This window comes from Prunus avium, chromosome 6, assembly GCF_965620075.1.
Source record: "Prunus avium chromosome 6, drPruAviu1.hap1.1, whole genome shotgun sequence".
NCBI classification, from domain to species: Eukaryota; Viridiplantae; Streptophyta; class Magnoliopsida; order Rosales; family Rosaceae; genus Prunus; species Prunus avium.
This window is the reverse complement of record NC_142289.1, coordinates 21,929,393-21,945,973: the sequence shown is the minus strand read 5'-3', so window position 1 is coordinate 21,945,973 and position 16,581 is coordinate 21,929,393. Positions and strand designations below refer to the sequence as shown.

Here is a 16,581-nt window from a genome sequence, read left to right as displayed (position 1 = left end):
GCAACATATCCAAATTTGGGTTTATTTGGACAAATGTGGAGTCCTAAGAGCTAAAAACACCAGATGCACAGCGCCAGCAAAAAGCTTATAGCAGCAATTCGGGCCTAATTCGGGCCTAATTCCAATGCTCTAATGAATTGTCTTTCTTCATGAAAGTTTTGCATTAGAACATCTACTGTAACATATCCAAATTTGGGATCATTTGGATAAATGTGGAATCCTCGCGACATCAAACATCAGAAGCATACCAGCAACAGCGAAAGCTGATAACAGTGGCAATTCGGGCCAGCTTCCAGTCCTCAAATGAACATTCGTTCTTCATGAAAGTTATTTATTTGGATGTCTACTACGACATATCCGAATTTGGCGTCATTTGCGCAAGTATTGAATCTTCAGAGCATTAATCATGATTTCTGTTCGTGAGAGCAGTTTGTGTCGACCAGTCAGGTGTAATCATGCTAAAACCAGATTTTCTATTGCTCAAAAGGAATTAAGTTCTTCATGAATGTTGTTCCTACTTATGTGGAGAACAACATATCCGAAATTGGCAGCAATTGGATCAACCTAGCATTCCCAGTTTATTACGCATCAAGGCATGTTCAGAGGAGAAACTCAGTGGCTGCAAATCAAGTTTCACTTTATCAATGGAGGGACTTCATCACCAGTGAGTTGATTCAGAGAAGAATAAAGTGAAGATGTGGTAGATGGAAACAATTTAATATTCAGTGTGATGAAGAATATTAAAACAAAGCCAAAGCCCAACATACACGTGAAAAGTCTACACCGAGGTTGAAAGAAGAATAAAATAATATGAAGTGGGCTTAAAGAATGAATAAAGAAAGAAGTAGAGATTGTGGTCATTATCTCTACATTTCTTTTTGTCTTTTAGTCAGCTACTTTTAGCTGTCACTCACCAATCAATGGCAAGTGGACTAATACTTTGGACTTCTTTAAGTCTAACAGTGACAACTTCTGTCAAATCACATCAAAGCCTCTTAGCAACTTTTTTGGGTTTACTTGTATTTTCAGCCACCCACTCACCAAAACCAATGGCAAGTGGGTGCTTCAAATTGACAGCTGGTCCACTCAACGACCTCCATTCTCTATAAATTGAAGGAGAAATCATCAGCAAAAGACACACACAACTCAACCAACAAAAACCAGACTCAACATCTATAAACCCAGCTCAAAAGCTTGAAACAGCCTTCCTTTTTCATTCTCTGAATTTCCCAGTTGAAAACTCATGAGGAATTTTCTTTATTTTGCTCTGCCAACTCTTGGTATGATATTTCCTTGTACAAGATTGAATCGAGAAATCTTTAATCTCCATTTTAATTTCATGTGCCAGGTCTGAATAAAGAAATCTTCAGGCTGTGTTGTTCCTCTTTTTTTTTTAAGTTGTCTGAATAGAGAAATCTTCCGATAAACTTCTGTCATTTCCATAACCGTTCAATTTTAGCTTCTGTCAGTTATCATTTTTGCAATAGATGATTATTGAAGTCCTCTTAACTGAGGCATAGAAAAGAACCTTGTATTGGGCCAGTTCCCCACCCAATCCACAATCGATTGATCAAAGTCAATATCAGTGTGCATTTTCCAGTCTTACCATTTTCAATATGTTGGAGTGGTTGGGGGAATTCATAATTCTAGCGTTTGGATTTCACTCAAAACTCACCAAATGACTCCACCCACCGTATTATGATGTTGCCCAAGTTTTGGGCTCGATCCGAAATCAATAGGTGTAAGAAATTGGACAATTCAAGTTCAAAGGCAGTTCGGTCCAAATTGGAGTGGTTGGGGGAATTCATACTTCTAGAGATTGGATTTCACACAAAACTCAAAAAATGACTCCTCCCACCTTATTATGATGTTGCCCAAGTTTTGGGCTCGATCCGAAATCAATAGGTGTAAGAAATTGGACAATTCAAATTCAAAGGCAGTTCGTTCCGAATTGGAGTGGTTGGGGGAATTCATAATTCTAGCGATTGGATTTCACTCAAAACACACCAAATGACTCCTCCCACCATATTATGGTGTTGCCCAAGCTTTGGGCTCGATCCGAAATCAATAGGTGAAAGAAATTGGACAATTCATGTTCAAAGGCAGTTCGTTCCAAATTGGAGGGGTTGGGGTAATTCTTGATTCTAGCGATTGGATTTCACTAAAAACACACCAAATGACTCCTCCCACCATATTATGGTGTTGCCCAAATTTTGGGCTCGATCCGAAATCAATAGGTGTAAGAAATTGGACAATTCAAGTTCAACGGCAGTTCGTTCCTAATTGGAGGGGTTGGTGTATTCGATACTTCTAGCGATTGGATTTCACTCAAAACTCACCAAATGACTCCTCCCACCATATTATGGTGTTGCCCAAGTTTTGGGCTCGATCCGAATTCAATAGGTGTAAGAAATTGGACAATTCAAGTTCAACGGCAGTTCGTTCCTAATTGGAGGGGTTGGTGTATTCGATACTTCTAGCGATTGGATTTCACTCAAAACTCACCAAATGACTCCTCCCACCATATTATGGTGTTGCCCAAGTTTTGGGCTCGATCCGAATTCAATAGGTGTAAGAAATTGGACAATTAAAGTTCAACGGCAGTTCGTTCCAAATTGGAGTGGTTGGTCTATTCCATACTTCTAGAGATTGGATTTCACTCAAAACTCAAAAAATGAATCCTCCCACCTTATTATGATGTTGCCCAAGTTTTGGGCTCGATCCGAAATCAATTGGTGTAAGAAATTGGACAATTCAAGTTCAAAGGCAGTTCGTTCCAAATTGGTGTGGTTGGGGTAATTCATAGTTTTAGCGATTGGATTTCACTCAAAACACACCAAATGACTCCTCCCACCATATTATGGTGTTGCCCAAGTTTTGGGCTCGATCCGAAATCAATTGGTGTAAGAAATTGGACAATTCAAATTCAAAAGAAGTTCGTTCCAAATTGGAGTGGTTGGGGGAATTCATAATTCTAGCGATTGGATTTCACTCAAAACAAACCAAATGACTCCTCCCACCATATTATGGTGTTGCCCAAGTTTTGGGCTCGATCCGAAGTCAATAGGTGTAAGAAATTGGACAATACAAGTTCAACGGCAGTTCGTTCCCAATTGGAGTGGTTGGTGTATTCCATAGTTCTAGCGATTGGATTTCACTCAAAACTCACCAAATGACTCCTCCCACCATATTATGGTGTTGCCCAAATTTTGGGCTCGATCCGAAATCAATAGGTGTAAGAAATTGGACAATTCAAGTTCAACGGCAGTTCGTTCCTAATTGGAGTGGTTGGTGTTTTCCATACTTCTAGCGATTGGATTTCACTCAGAACTCACCAAATGACTCCACCCACAATATTATGATATTGCCCAAGTGTTGGGCTCGATCCGAAATCAATAGGTGTAAGAAATTGGACAATTCAAGTTCAACGGCAGTTCGTTCCTAATTGGAGTGGTTGGGGGAATTCATAATTCTAGCGATTGGATTTCACTCAAAACACACCAAATGACTCCTCCCACCATATTCTGGTGTTGCCCAAGTTTTGGGCTCAATTCGAATTCAATAGGTGTAAGAAATTGGACAATACAAGTTCAACGGCAGTTCGTTCTCAATTGGAGTGGTTGGTGTATTCCATACTTCTGGCCACTGGATTTCACTCAAAACTCACCAAATGAGTCCTCCCACAATATTATGGTTTTGCCCAAGTTTTGGGCTCGATCCGAAATCAATAGGTGTAAGAAATTGGACAATTCAAGTTCAAAGGCAGTTCGTTCCAAATTGGAGTGGTTTGGGTAATTCATAGTTCTAGCGATTGGATTTCACTCAAAACACACCAAATGACTCCTTCCACCATATTATGGTGTTGCCCAAGTTTTGGGCTCGATCCGAAGTCAATAGGTGTAAGAAATTGGACAATACAAGTTCAACGGCAGTTCGTTCCCAATTGGAGTGGTTGGTGTATTCCATAGTTCTAGCGATTGGATTTCACTCAAAACTCACCAAATGACTCCTCCCACCATATTATGGTGTTGCCCAAATTTTGGGCTCGATCCGAAATCAATAGGTGTAAGAAATTGGACAATTCAAGTTCAACGGCAGTTCGTTCCTAATTGGAGTGGTTGGTGTTTTCCATACTTCTAGCGATTGGATTTCACTCAGAACTCACCAAATGACTCCACCCACAATATTATGATATTGCCCAAGTGTTGGGCTCGATCCGAAATCAATAGGTGTAAGAAATTGGACAATTCAAGTTCAACGGCAGTTCGTTCCTAATTGGAGTGGTTGGGGGAATTAATAATTCTAGCGATTGGATTTCACTCAAAACACACCAAATGACTCCTCCCACCATATTCTGGTGTTGCCCAAGTTTTGGGCTCAATTCGAATTCAATAGGTGTAAGAAATTGGACAATACAAGTTCAACGGCAGTTCGTTCTCAATTGGAGTGGTTGGTGTATTCCATACTTCTGGCGATTGAATTTCCCTCAATACTCCACAAACGACTCCTCCCACCATATTATGATGTTGCCCAAGTTTTGGGCTCGATCCGGAATCAATAGGTGTAAGAAATTGGACAATTCAAGTTCAACGGCAGTTCGTTCCTAATTGGAGTGGTTGGTGTATTCCGTACTTCTAGCGATTGGATTTCACTCAAAACACCCCAATTGACTCCTCCCACCATATTATGGTGTTGCCCAAGTTTTGGGCTCTATCCGAATTCAATAGGTGTAAGAAATTGGACAATTCAAGTTCCACGGCAGTTCGTTCCTAATTGGAGTGGTTGGTGTGTTCCATACTTCTAGCGATTGGATTTCATTCAAAACTCACCAAATGACTCCTCCCACAATATTATGATGTTGCCCAAGTTTTGGGCTCGATCTGAAATCAATAGGTGTAAGAAATTGGACAATTCAAGTTCAACGGCAGTTCGTTCCTAATTGGAGTGGTTGGGGGAATTCATAGTTCTAGCGATTGGATTTCACTCAAAACCCACCAAATGACTCCTCCCACCATATTATGGTGTTGCCCAAGTTTTGGGCTCGATCCGAATTCAGTTTTTCGCCGCCAACAGTGGCACGCCTTCGCAATCGCAACAAGCAAACTCCACGGCCAAACACCACGCAAATGGTCGGCGGGTCCTTTTCGGGGTAAACATGATGTAAATTTAAGCCCATATTAAAGCAGAGCAGAATCTGAAGCTCCTTCAAAAGACTAGACTAGAGAGAGAAGCAGTTTGTTGATCGTATCCTTGAATTGAAGCACAGCATCAAAAGAGGTGATAGGTCGCCAAGCCGTAGCCAAGCTGATCGGTTCGATCGCATCACGCAAACCATCTCCGTCTCCGTCAACTTCTATTCTTCAGCGTCGACATTACTCCCCGGCTCCGCCACCGCAGCCGGCAGTGTTTGTCGACAAAAACACTCGCGTCATATGCCAAGGCATCACCGGCAAGAATGGCACTTTCCACACCGAACAAGCCATCGAATATGGCACCACTCGTCTCTTTTATTTGCTTTATTGAGTCTTTGGGGTTCTTCTTCTTTCTTCTATTTTTGTTTTTCCTAACCCAAGCTCCGAAATCAATTTACGGAATTAAGAAAATTATGCTTTATTCTAGTGCCGCCTGAGATTATTTTGCTGTATTACAGTTTTTGGATTTTCACTGATACTGGTACTGCATTATTTGTGCTTAGATTCATTTTCTCATTGCTTAAACATCTATGTCTCTTACTATCAAAAGGGGAGTTTGAATTGGTGAAAATAATTGGAAAATGAGTTCTTGTTGACATGTGAAACTGAGAATATGGGTTTCTTAGGCTAATGCATTAAAATTAACTGGACTCCTAGATTAGAATTGTCACGACTTTTCACAATTAATTGACTAAGTTTGAAGGTTTGAATTTCCCATGATAAGTTTTCCTCTGAAATGCTACATAACGTTATAAATTATAATCACCTTCTTTGTTTCAAACTGTTATGTATTTTTCCTTCCTTTCTTTCATTTCTTTATACTATTGTGCTGAAACAGGTGGGTGGAGTAACACCAAAGAAGGGTGGGACCGAGCATTTGGGACTCCCTGTTTTCAACTCAGTTGCAGAAGCAAAAGCTGAAACAAAGGCTAATGCCTCAGTAATTTATGTTCCCCCACCATTTGCTGCTGCTGCAATTATGGAGGCAATGGAAGCAGAGCTGGATCTTGTTGTGTGCATCACTGAGGGGATCCCGCAACATGATATGGTAGTATATTTTTATCATTTTAAATACGAAAGATAAGTTTACATATTCATACATGACAATTTGGATCTTGGGTATAACATTTTGTTTTGTCGATATAATTCAATTTGTATCACAATCCTATTAGCTGATATGTCAGTTATGAAATCTTTTGGGACTTCCAAATGCTTGGTTATTGAGTTTTGTCCTTCCTGGACTATCATATGATTTGGAATGTGAACTTTGTTGAACTTGGTCATGGCTCTGATTATTAATTTCAGTTGACTGCAAGCCCAGTTGTTAAGCTTGAGTTTAGTGTTGTGTGATTCATGTGAAACTGTCCTTGAACCTAATAATTATGAATTTCAGGTACGTGTGAAGGCTGCTCTTAAAAGGCAATCTAAAACTCGGCTCATTGGACCAAACTGCCCTGGAATTATCAAGCCTGGTGAATGCAAAATCGGAATTATGCCTGGTTACATTCATAAACCTGGTCGTGTAGGAATCGTTTCTCGATCTGGTACCTTGACCTATGAAGCGGTGAGTACGAATTGTGACCCAGTTAGGATGTACGAAGGGAGAAAGAAATCTTTTGCCTTTCCAACAGAAAATTTTGATACTAATTTGGTTTTTCGGAAGATTGGGTACTATTATTATGGTCATATCTTCATCCTCTTCTTGTTCAATGTTTGGATTTTGTGGGTACCACCTCCAATTTACATTTTATGCCAGTTTTCTTATACTTCTAATTAATTTTGCCCCTTTACCTTGCAGGTTTTCCAAACAACTGCTGTTGGCCTTTGACAGTCCACCTGTGTTGGTATTGGAGGTGATCATTTTAACGGTACAAACTTTGTTGATTGCATTGACAGATTCCTAGAAGATCCTCAGACAGAAGGTTAGTAGTTCGTATTTTTTGGTGGCATGATCCTCAGACGGAGCTTGTTTCTATGAATTTGCTCTGGAGGTATATCTATGCACTCTGTTTGTTTATGGTTGCATGTATAGGTCCATGGTTTGCCTTTTACTCACCAAATCTGTTCGTGAATGTTGTGTATCATATAAAATATCAGGATACTCTGGGCCTTAAGAGCAAGTGTATAGAATTCTCTCTCTCTCTCGCTCTCTCTCTGCCATTTGCTTGAAATATTTATATCCATCAACAATAATGTTGGTGGTTGCCCATTTGTAAAGTAATGAACCTAGGCTTGATCTTTTGTGATTCAGATTTGTGTGATGTGCCTCTGCGTGAGTTCTTGAATACTTACCATTCAAGTTCAACCCTTAGGACTTTTATCTTTTCTAATTGTGGATGCTCGCCTGACTCTTTTTTATTGCTTAAAAATTCCATTGAGCACATTTTATTGATATAGTATTGTATGTTAGCTAAACTTCATTGATTGGAAAAGAATTATTTGGATATAAGAAAAACAAATGAAGTAACTCTTGTGTGATGAATTTTTTTTTTTTACTCACCCCTTTTAACTTGATGTAAGGTTTCTTACCCTTTAATTTGTGCGGATGTTTTGGGTAAGATGTACAGAAAAAAAAAAAAAAAAAAGTGTTGGAGTAGGGGACGTGATTTGAACGTAATTCTAGGATGTTACATCTTGCAGTGGAAATCACTGCAGGCAACATCATAATATTGTGGGAGGAGTCATTTGGGGAGTTTTGAGTGAAATCCAGTCGATAGAAGTATGGAAAACACCAACCACTCCAATTAGGAACGAACTGCCGTTGAACTTGAATTGTCCAATTTCTTACACCTACTGATTTCGGATCGAGCCCAAAATGTGGGCAACACCATAATATGGTGGGAGAAGTCATTTGGTGTGTTTTGAGGGAAATCCAATCGCTACAACTATGAATTACCCCAACCAATCCAATTTGGAACGAACTGCCGTTGAACTTGAATTGTCCAATTTCTTACACCTACTGATTTTGGATCGAGCCCAAAACTTCGGAAACACCATAATATGGTGGGAGGAGTCCTTTGGTGTGTTTTGAGTGAAATCCAATCGCTAGAAGTAAGGAATACACCAACCAATCCAATTAGGAACGAACTGTCATTGAACTTGAATTGTCCAATTTCTTACACCTATTCATTTCGGATCGAGCCCAAAACTTGGGCAACACCATAATATGGTGGGAGGAGTCATTTGGTGTGTTTTGAGTGAAATCCAATCGCTAGAACCAAGAATTACCCCAATCCCTCCAATTTGGAACGAACTGCCTTTGAATTTGAATTGTCCAATTTCTTACACCTATTGATTTCGGATCGAGCCCAAAACTTGGGCAACACCATAATATGGTGGGAGGAGTCATTTGGTGTGTTTTGAGTGAAATCCAATCGATAAAACTATGAATTACCCCAACCACACCAATTTGGAACGAACTGCCTTTGAACTTGAATTGTCCAATTTCTTACACCAATTGATTTCGGATCAAGCCCAAAACTTGGGCAACATCATAATGAGGTGGGAGGAGTCATTTTTTGAGTTTTGAGCGAAATCCAATCTCTAGAAGTAAGGAATACAATAACCACTGCAATTTGGAACGGACTGCCGTTGAACTTTAATTGTCCATTTCTTACAACTATTGATTTCGGATCGAGCCCAAAACTTGGGCAACACCATAATAGTGTGGGAGGAGTCATTTGGTGTGTTTGGAGTGAAATCCAATCGCTGGAACTATGAATTAGCCCAACCACTCCAAATTGGAACGAATTGCCTTCGAACTTGAATTGTCCAATTTCTTACACCTATTGATTTCGGATCGAGCCCAAAACTTGGGCAACATCATAATATGGTGGGAGGAGTCATTTGGTTAGTTTTGAGTGAAATCCGATCTCAAGAACTATGGAATACACCAACCACTCCGATTCGGAATGAACTGCTTTTGAACATAAATTGTCCCATTTCTTACACCTATTGATTTCGGATCGAGCCCAAAACTTGGGCAACACCATAATAGGGTGGGAGGATTCATTTGGTGTGTTTGGAGTGAAATCCAATCGCTAGAACTATGAATTAGCCCAACCACTCCAAATTGGAACGAACTGCCTTTGAACATGAATTGTCCAATTTCTTACACCTATTGATTTCGGATCGAGCCCAAAACTTGGGCAACATCATAATAAGGTGGGAGGAGTGATTTGGTGAGTTTTGAGTGAAATCCAATGTTGCTTCGATTCAGCTGCATCAAAATGGATTCAGCTGCATCCTCAACTTGTGATACTCGCAAGTGCACGAGCCGTTTGGTAGTATAGCATATGTAAGTGCAAGGTCGATCCCACGAGGATTGGTGATTGAATGATCCAATTTGTTTCCCCTACACAAAATAGAAATGAAAAAAAGAAAATAAATAAAACAAGAAAAAAAGGAAATAACTCAAGCAAATAAGTTCCCAAGTTCAATTAGATTAACGGATTGATTCTAGCTAAAGTATGATTAAGCCATGGTGTTTGGTCATAACCTTGTGCTCCTAATTCCCTAATTTGATCATTTGTTGTCTAACCTAAAACTAAGCATTAGGAACCCATTAAGCATAGAAGAACAATTTAAACAACCAAGCATGTATCTAATCCCTGTTGTCGAATGTCCATACATACTCTTCTTATTCATAGTTCAATTCGAATTAAAGCATGGTGTCTACTCTTAATTCAAACCAAGATAGCTAACATGCAAGCCTAAATGGTGATCAATCATTCAAACTAGCCTATTAACTTATAAGCATAATGAATAAGAACAAAAACCATAATTGAAACTTGGAAACTAATTAAACTTGAATACTTAAGAAAGAATGTACATTACAAATAAAAGTAAAGTGAAACTAAGAAAAACTTGAAGGAAAATTAAGTAAACTCATTTTACTACAACAATTGACAACTTGAAAGGAAACTAAGAGAATTTGAGGGAGAGAAGGGAAGGGAGCTCTAGAGAAGTGTTTGAGAGCTCCCCCCCTTGGGGTGTGATTTGAAGCTTGAAGGCTTCTCTATTTATAGGGCTAAGAGGGAGGAACATCATGATGGATTCCCACACCATCCTTCATCTTTTGCTGCTGCACCTCAAGCATCTTCACATGGGTTCAAAGGTGATGAGTTGTGGCTGCCTTTGCTGCTAACCCATGTGGTTGCCTTTGCTGCCAACCCATGTGGTTGCCTTTTGGTTGCTGAAAAACGAGTTTTCTGAACCAGTCTTGGTGTAAGAAGGCCAGAGGTTTCAAAACGTATCCAATGGTGCTCAAATTTGGATATGTTATACTAGACACCCATTGGAACAACTTCTATGAAGAAAGTATTTCCATCGGACCAGTAGAAGTGTGCGTTTTGGCCCTTGCAAGTTGGAAGCCGAACAGAGACTGGAATTGACTTCATTTCATCTTTTCTTTCCTTTTTGATTCACATGCATGCACATGCTTCCTCTTTCAATTAAAACCTGATTTCCAGCTCCAAAGTGATCTGCCAATTCAATTCCCATGTTCAAAGGCTGAAGCAAAATGCCTCTCATCATTCCTCATCCTTCTCTCTCTCCTTTCTCTTTGCTTCCCATGCATGCACATGCTTTCTCAATAATAGCTCCAGCATGTACCAACTTGCTCCTTTAGAATTTCATAGCTGGAATGCCTCCCCACTTCACTCATTATGCTAGCTGCAAATCCTCCTGAGCAGGGTTCAGTGTTGGACGGGCTAAGGACTCCAGACATGTTCAATTGGGCTGCAATTTGGATATGTTATAGTACACACCCAATGGAACAACTTTCATGAAGATCTTCACCTCATCCGAGCCCCACAGCATTCTGATCCAAGGCCAAGAAGTTGACCTACGAAATTGGGCTGGAAAGGAGCTGTAGCCAAAATTAGTTTGTCTTTAAGCTCATATTCCTCATATGCCAATCAGCCCATAACATGCATGGATTGCATCATTTCCTATCCAAAGTCATCATTGTTACCTAAATGTCAATTAACTGAAAGATAAACACAAAAAGGATTAAAAGCACAAGTTTAACTCAAAAACATAACCAAATCATAAGCTAGAAGGGTACAAAATGATATACAATTATGAACCGATCAAATACCCCCAAACCTAGATTTTGCTAGTCCTCGAGCAAAACAACACAAAACAAAGTTAAAATCAAAAAGTTAACTAAACCACTTTCGTAGGTAACTCGATTGCATTGAGCGTATGCAACAAGCCTTTAAACCTCTAGGCATCCCTAGTAGGAGGAGTTGTGTCTCCTGAGGGTTTAACAGAAACGATACCCACAAACGTTTTACTAACTCTACAAAACAAGGTGGTTAGAAAACTTATTAGATTTGTTAGTCCTTAAGCAAAATAAAATAAACACAAAAACCAAAATAAAAAATAATTACAAAACCAAAATAAATAAATAAATAAATAAATAATGTAAAAAAGTAAACTCAAAACAATCTTTCCGAACATTTTCTGAAGAGAGATGACTCATGCACATAACTCAAAATTAAAAGCTCAGTTTTTAGACAATATTTACAAGGTGGCAAAGTTCAAAACACAACATGCTCAAAGTGTAGTAGTGTGATAGCCAAATGCAACAAATTCCCCAATCTTAGTTTTTACACAATTTCAAAAATTATACCAAACACAAATGCAACTTCAAATCTCACCAAAGTTGTCCTCTCACAAATGAATCACTCAGAAGAGGGCTACAATGCAACACTCAGTTATAAACATGAGATTAGAGTTAAATCATAAGGGACTTAACTCAAAAATAGGAAGATGAATAACTTGCATTAATATGATCTCAAGAAGGATGCCAAACACTTTAAAGTAAGAAAATGTATGCAATTCAACCATATGACATTTAAGATCAATTTAGGTCTTTATTATAGGTTGTAATGGGGCCAAGGGTGTAAGGTGAGTAAGAAATGAAAGGTATGGATAATACAAAGTCCAAGGAACTCAAAATGTAAGAGCATAAAATAAAATTGTTTACGAGACTTCGAATCATCACGATTATATTTTTTTCTTTTACATGATCAAAACTCCTTATACCTTCATTTACATTGATTCACACTCCTTTCCAAATGCCAATTTATTTTGAAGGCCCAAAAATGAATTTTCAATCAACCACCACTTAATCACAACTTTTTTTTCTTTTCTTCTTTTCTTTCACCAATTGTGTGAATTTCCCTTCTTTTTTTTTTTCTTTTTTTTTCTTTATGTAATATCCCTTCCCAAACTTAGCATGAAAAACACATCCGAATTAGAGCTCATGAGTTCCTTAGAAAGGTAAATATTTGTTTTTCGGGCTAAGGCGAGGAAATATAATTGGTAAAATGAAAGAAAAGGTTTACATGTAGGCTCAAAATGGTTAACAATGGAAAATCATGCTTAAGCATGCATAAGGTTAGCTTGAAAGGCACAAACAATCCAAAGAGGGCCTTAATATCATTTCTTAAATGTCATGAAATCAAATTGCAAAAGAATGAATGACTTTTAAGTGTTCAACCAAATCAATGAATAATGAGATCAAACAACAACTTTGATGACAAGAAAATAAGAGTATGTGTATAACACTCATGAAATGAAGCACACGGCTCAAAAGCTCACATTATATGGTTATATAAGTCTAATTTATGCTTGATACAATTCTTTGGGTCATGCAAATCCTTTAATTGGAAAATTATGAAACAAATGACAAGTGCAAAGAAGGTTTCGAACATATCATGCTAGAACGATGCCAAATTAATTAATATATATATTTTTTTTTACAATAAAAATTTACAAGGAAAATAAATAAATAAAATTCAATTTTCATTTAAGTCATGCAAACATTTATCACAATCTCATCATAAGTGTTCGGAAAGTGACTCAAAACAAAACAAGACTCAAAATAAAACAAGCAAGAAACTAATTTAAATTTGTTGTTTTTTTTTTTTTTTAAAGAAAAACCAAATTTACTTGCTAAACTCCAATACCCCCAAACCTAGAAATGAACATTGTCCTCAATGTTTAAAAATTAGGAACAAGCAATGTCATAACAAGAAATGAAAGGTACTAAAGTAAGTAAATATAAAATCACAAAACACACAAGAATTAAAATAAAAAAATAAAATAATTACAAAATAAAAATTACAAAACAAACAAACAAATAAAAAAGAAACGAAACAGTAAAACACTCGAAACAGAAAGCTCTAAACAAATAGTCTTACACAAACCAAAACCCAAATAATTGAAAACCCAACCCAAAAGAAGTTAACACACTTTGAAACCTAACAACGGTGAAAACCCGACCCACAATGAAATCCGAAGCCCACATATTTTTTTATTATTATTTTTTTAATTTTTAATTTTTAAGATGACACGTGAATTGGGAGTGCAAAGACGGAATTTTTGAAAAGAGAGAATGTGGTCCCTGATGTCTCGGCTCCTGTGAGGTCACGGGCAAAAGAGGTGAGGGACGTGTCGGCGCGCAGAGGCCGCTTTCACATCCCCCAAGCCAGAATTATTGGCCTCTTGGGTGAAGCGGGATGACTTTTTCACTTTGAAGGTGGTGAAAGGTGAAAATGCAATTAAGGGGGGTTGGGAAACGGGTGCGGCGATATGTAGAGATAAGCCGTAAGGGCCGCACAGAACTCAGAACTGCAACGGCTAGGGTTTAGCAGACTAAGTCTATAAGAGGTAAAAGAAGAAAGGGTGAAAAACACAAACTCAAACACACAAAAGAGAAAAGAAAGAAAGAAGAAAAGAAAGTGAGAAATCAAATGGCCTCTAACTACCCATTTTCGTTGGATCTCAACCTAGCTCCACCGACTCAGACACGGGGCCAAGCAGCGGCACCAGTATGGATGCCCTACTTTGCCTCCGCACGGGGGCCTGTGACTGTCAATGACTCAATACTCTTGGACAACGATGTTGCCATTGGAGTGGGCAGAAATCTGGTGACTCCTAAAGATATACGTGTGTTTGGGACAAGAGATGACAACCGGGTCACGAGTGATGCCATGGCACTGAGCGTGCAGAGTACAGCATGTGTGGCAAGTTTGGGTCATCGCCTACTTGCGAAGGCCCATGAGGTAGAGGTGCTGAAAGGTCAGTTGGCGGCGGAGCGAAGTATGGTTGAAGAGTGTCAGAGTGCTATAAAAAGCTTGAAAAGGGAGAGGGCAAGGATAGTGGAGGTGAATCGACACCAGCTAGAAGTATTGCGGGACGAGAATAGAAACCTATCAAAGATGGTAGAGTTGTACTCTCGTGACATGCGAAAACAGCTGGAAGACCTAGACCGACCGGGTAAACGCAAACAAGCAGATCGCGAGAGTAGTTACGCTCAAGCTAAGATTGCGATCTTTGGGAGCTCAAGTGATGAGCCCCAAGAAGCTGTGCGTGAAGCCCCGGAAGAGGACAGCCAAAGGGCCAAACTCAAAGCTCCAATGGTCGAGACACCAAGCACCGAGAAGAAATGATTTCTACTGCTAATTGTTGTTTTTATTTTATTTTGGTTGTTTTTGTTTTTGGTTATTTTGTTTCGGAAATAAAATAGTAAAGTTGCAGAAGGAAAAAGAAAACGGAAAAGAAAGCGCATCTCCCAAACTTAAATCAAACGAAGACGACAAACGGAAAAAGAAAGCACAGTTCCCTAACTAAAATAAAATAAAGATGATAGCCGAAAGGAAAAAAAGCAGAAACACAAAGCTCTAGAAAATGGAAGTAACGGACAAAAACATAAAACACCAGAAAACACGGAAAAAAGAAAAGTAAAGTGAAAGTAAAGGTGCTCCCCCTTGAAGCGATTAGGTCGAGCATGCCCGGGAAATCCGAAAGGGTGTCGACTCCTTCATCAGCATATGTCTATTTAAAGCACACCTCTGCAAGCGGATGATACCCAGCATTTCTTCCTGCAACTCAAGGAAAAACATCAAAAAATCCAGAAACAAAAAAAATGGCATCCTCATGCACTCACCTTGATGATCTCAACCTTGAGCTCTCACTTGCACCTCCGAATGCCCAGACAAGGGCTCCTCCAACTCCTGTCTTCCCAAACTCCACATATCATCACGGCACGGCCTCAAACTTTGCTGAGGCAATACCGAACTTTACTGAGGCAAGGCCGAACAGAGCAGTGCTGCTGGGAGGCATGATTGGCAGCAAGCTCACACCGGCAGATCATTGGCATATAGCACACAGGTCTGACAAGGTGGCAGTGGATGAGTCCCACACTTATACCGCGCTCCAAGCGGTCTCGGCCACAAATCTGGGCTTGCGCCTACTGGCGAGGACACGGGAGTGTACAGTTCTGAGCGAGGAGGTGGCTGCCTTGAAGGCTGAGGTGGCTGCCTTGAAGGCTATGGTGGCGGACTTGCAGAAGCGGCTCTATTGTGCCACTCAGCATGTGGAAGCACTGCAGAGGAAAAATGATGACCATGTAGAGCTGCTGCAAATTCTACAAGTGCGAGACAATAGAGGCAAGCCATGATGAAGATGAAGATGAAGATGAAGAAGAAGAAGATGAAGAAAAAGAAAAAGTTGTTGTTTTTTTTTAATTTTACTTGAATGTGTTTTTTTTTTTTTTTTTTTTTTTTTTTTTTTTTGGTGATGTAGAGTTTGGAGTGAAAATAAAAATGTGTTTTAACACTCAGAAATAAACTAACTAACCATACCACGTAAATAAATAAATAAACTAACTTAACAAAACAAAAACAAAAACAAAGCAGAAAAGAAAACAAAGAAAACACAAATAAAAAAAACTTAATTTGAAAACACACGAATATACAAGCAACTCACGGATGACCAGTTAAGGGCCTCAGAAAACACAGCCAGGGGATCCGGGAAGGTTGGAGGGGTCACAATGGTCCCGCTTAAAACCCAAACTTCTTAGACACCGAAGGTGTCGCCTAAAGAACTCCTAGACACTGTATTGACGAAGGTGCTCACTGGGGTTACCAAAAGTTAGCTTATATGAAAAATCTTTTCTTTTTTAAATTTTTAAGATAAAAAACAAAAACAAATTAAGATAAAATGAAACAACAAACCATAAATGAAAATGAACTAAGTACTCTAAACAAACTCAAACAAACGAAATAAATTGTTGTACTAAAAGAAACAAACCAAGAAACCAAAGAAAAACACAAACAGCACTTTCTATCACCTATTTATCACCATTACGGAAATAAACAGAAATCAAAGAAGAGAAAGGATTGAAATGCTTCCCCTCACTTTCTATCACCTATTTATCACCATTACGGAAATAAACAGAAATCAAAGAAGAGAAAGGATTGAAATGCTTCCCCTTGAAGCGATTAGGTCGAGCATGGATGCACTTGGAGGTCGACTTCTCCCATTGCTCCACACTTCCCATTCTTACGATTGAGGTTGCCATCTCTCTCCATTT

At 39.0% G+C, this 16,581-nt stretch overlaps 1 protein-coding gene across 1 annotated transcript; it reads left to right on the top strand.

The window, feature by feature from the left end:
- The first annotated feature begins 5,070 nt into the window (after positions 1 to 5,070).
- LOC110745684 (succinate--CoA ligase [ADP-forming] subunit alpha, mitochondrial-like) lies at positions 5,071 to 7,442 on the top strand. The gene is made up of 3 exons (XM_088254019.1): positions 5,071 to 6,240; positions 6,586 to 6,756; positions 6,991 to 7,442. The coding sequence occupies exons 1-3, from the start codon at positions 5,929 to 5,931 to the stop codon at positions 7,018 to 7,020; spliced, it is 513 nt and encodes a 170-aa protein (XP_088110145.1). The 5' UTR covers positions 5,071 to 5,928; the 3' UTR covers positions 7,021 to 7,442.
- The last annotated feature ends 9,139 nt before the right edge of the window (positions 7,443 to 16,581 follow it).

Coding starts and splice junctions, on each gene's coding strand:
- LOC110745684 (XM_088254019.1), top strand. CDS start 5,929: ATGCTACATAACGTTATAAATTATAATCACCTTCTTTGTTTCAAACTG. Junction 6,241..6,585: donor GGATCCCGCAACATGATATG/GTAGTATATTTT, acceptor TATGAATTTCAG/GTACGTGTGAAGGCTGCTCT. Junction 6,757..6,990: donor GTACCTTGACCTATGAAGCG/GTGAGTACGAAT, acceptor TTTACCTTGCAG/GTTTTCCAAACAACTGCTGT.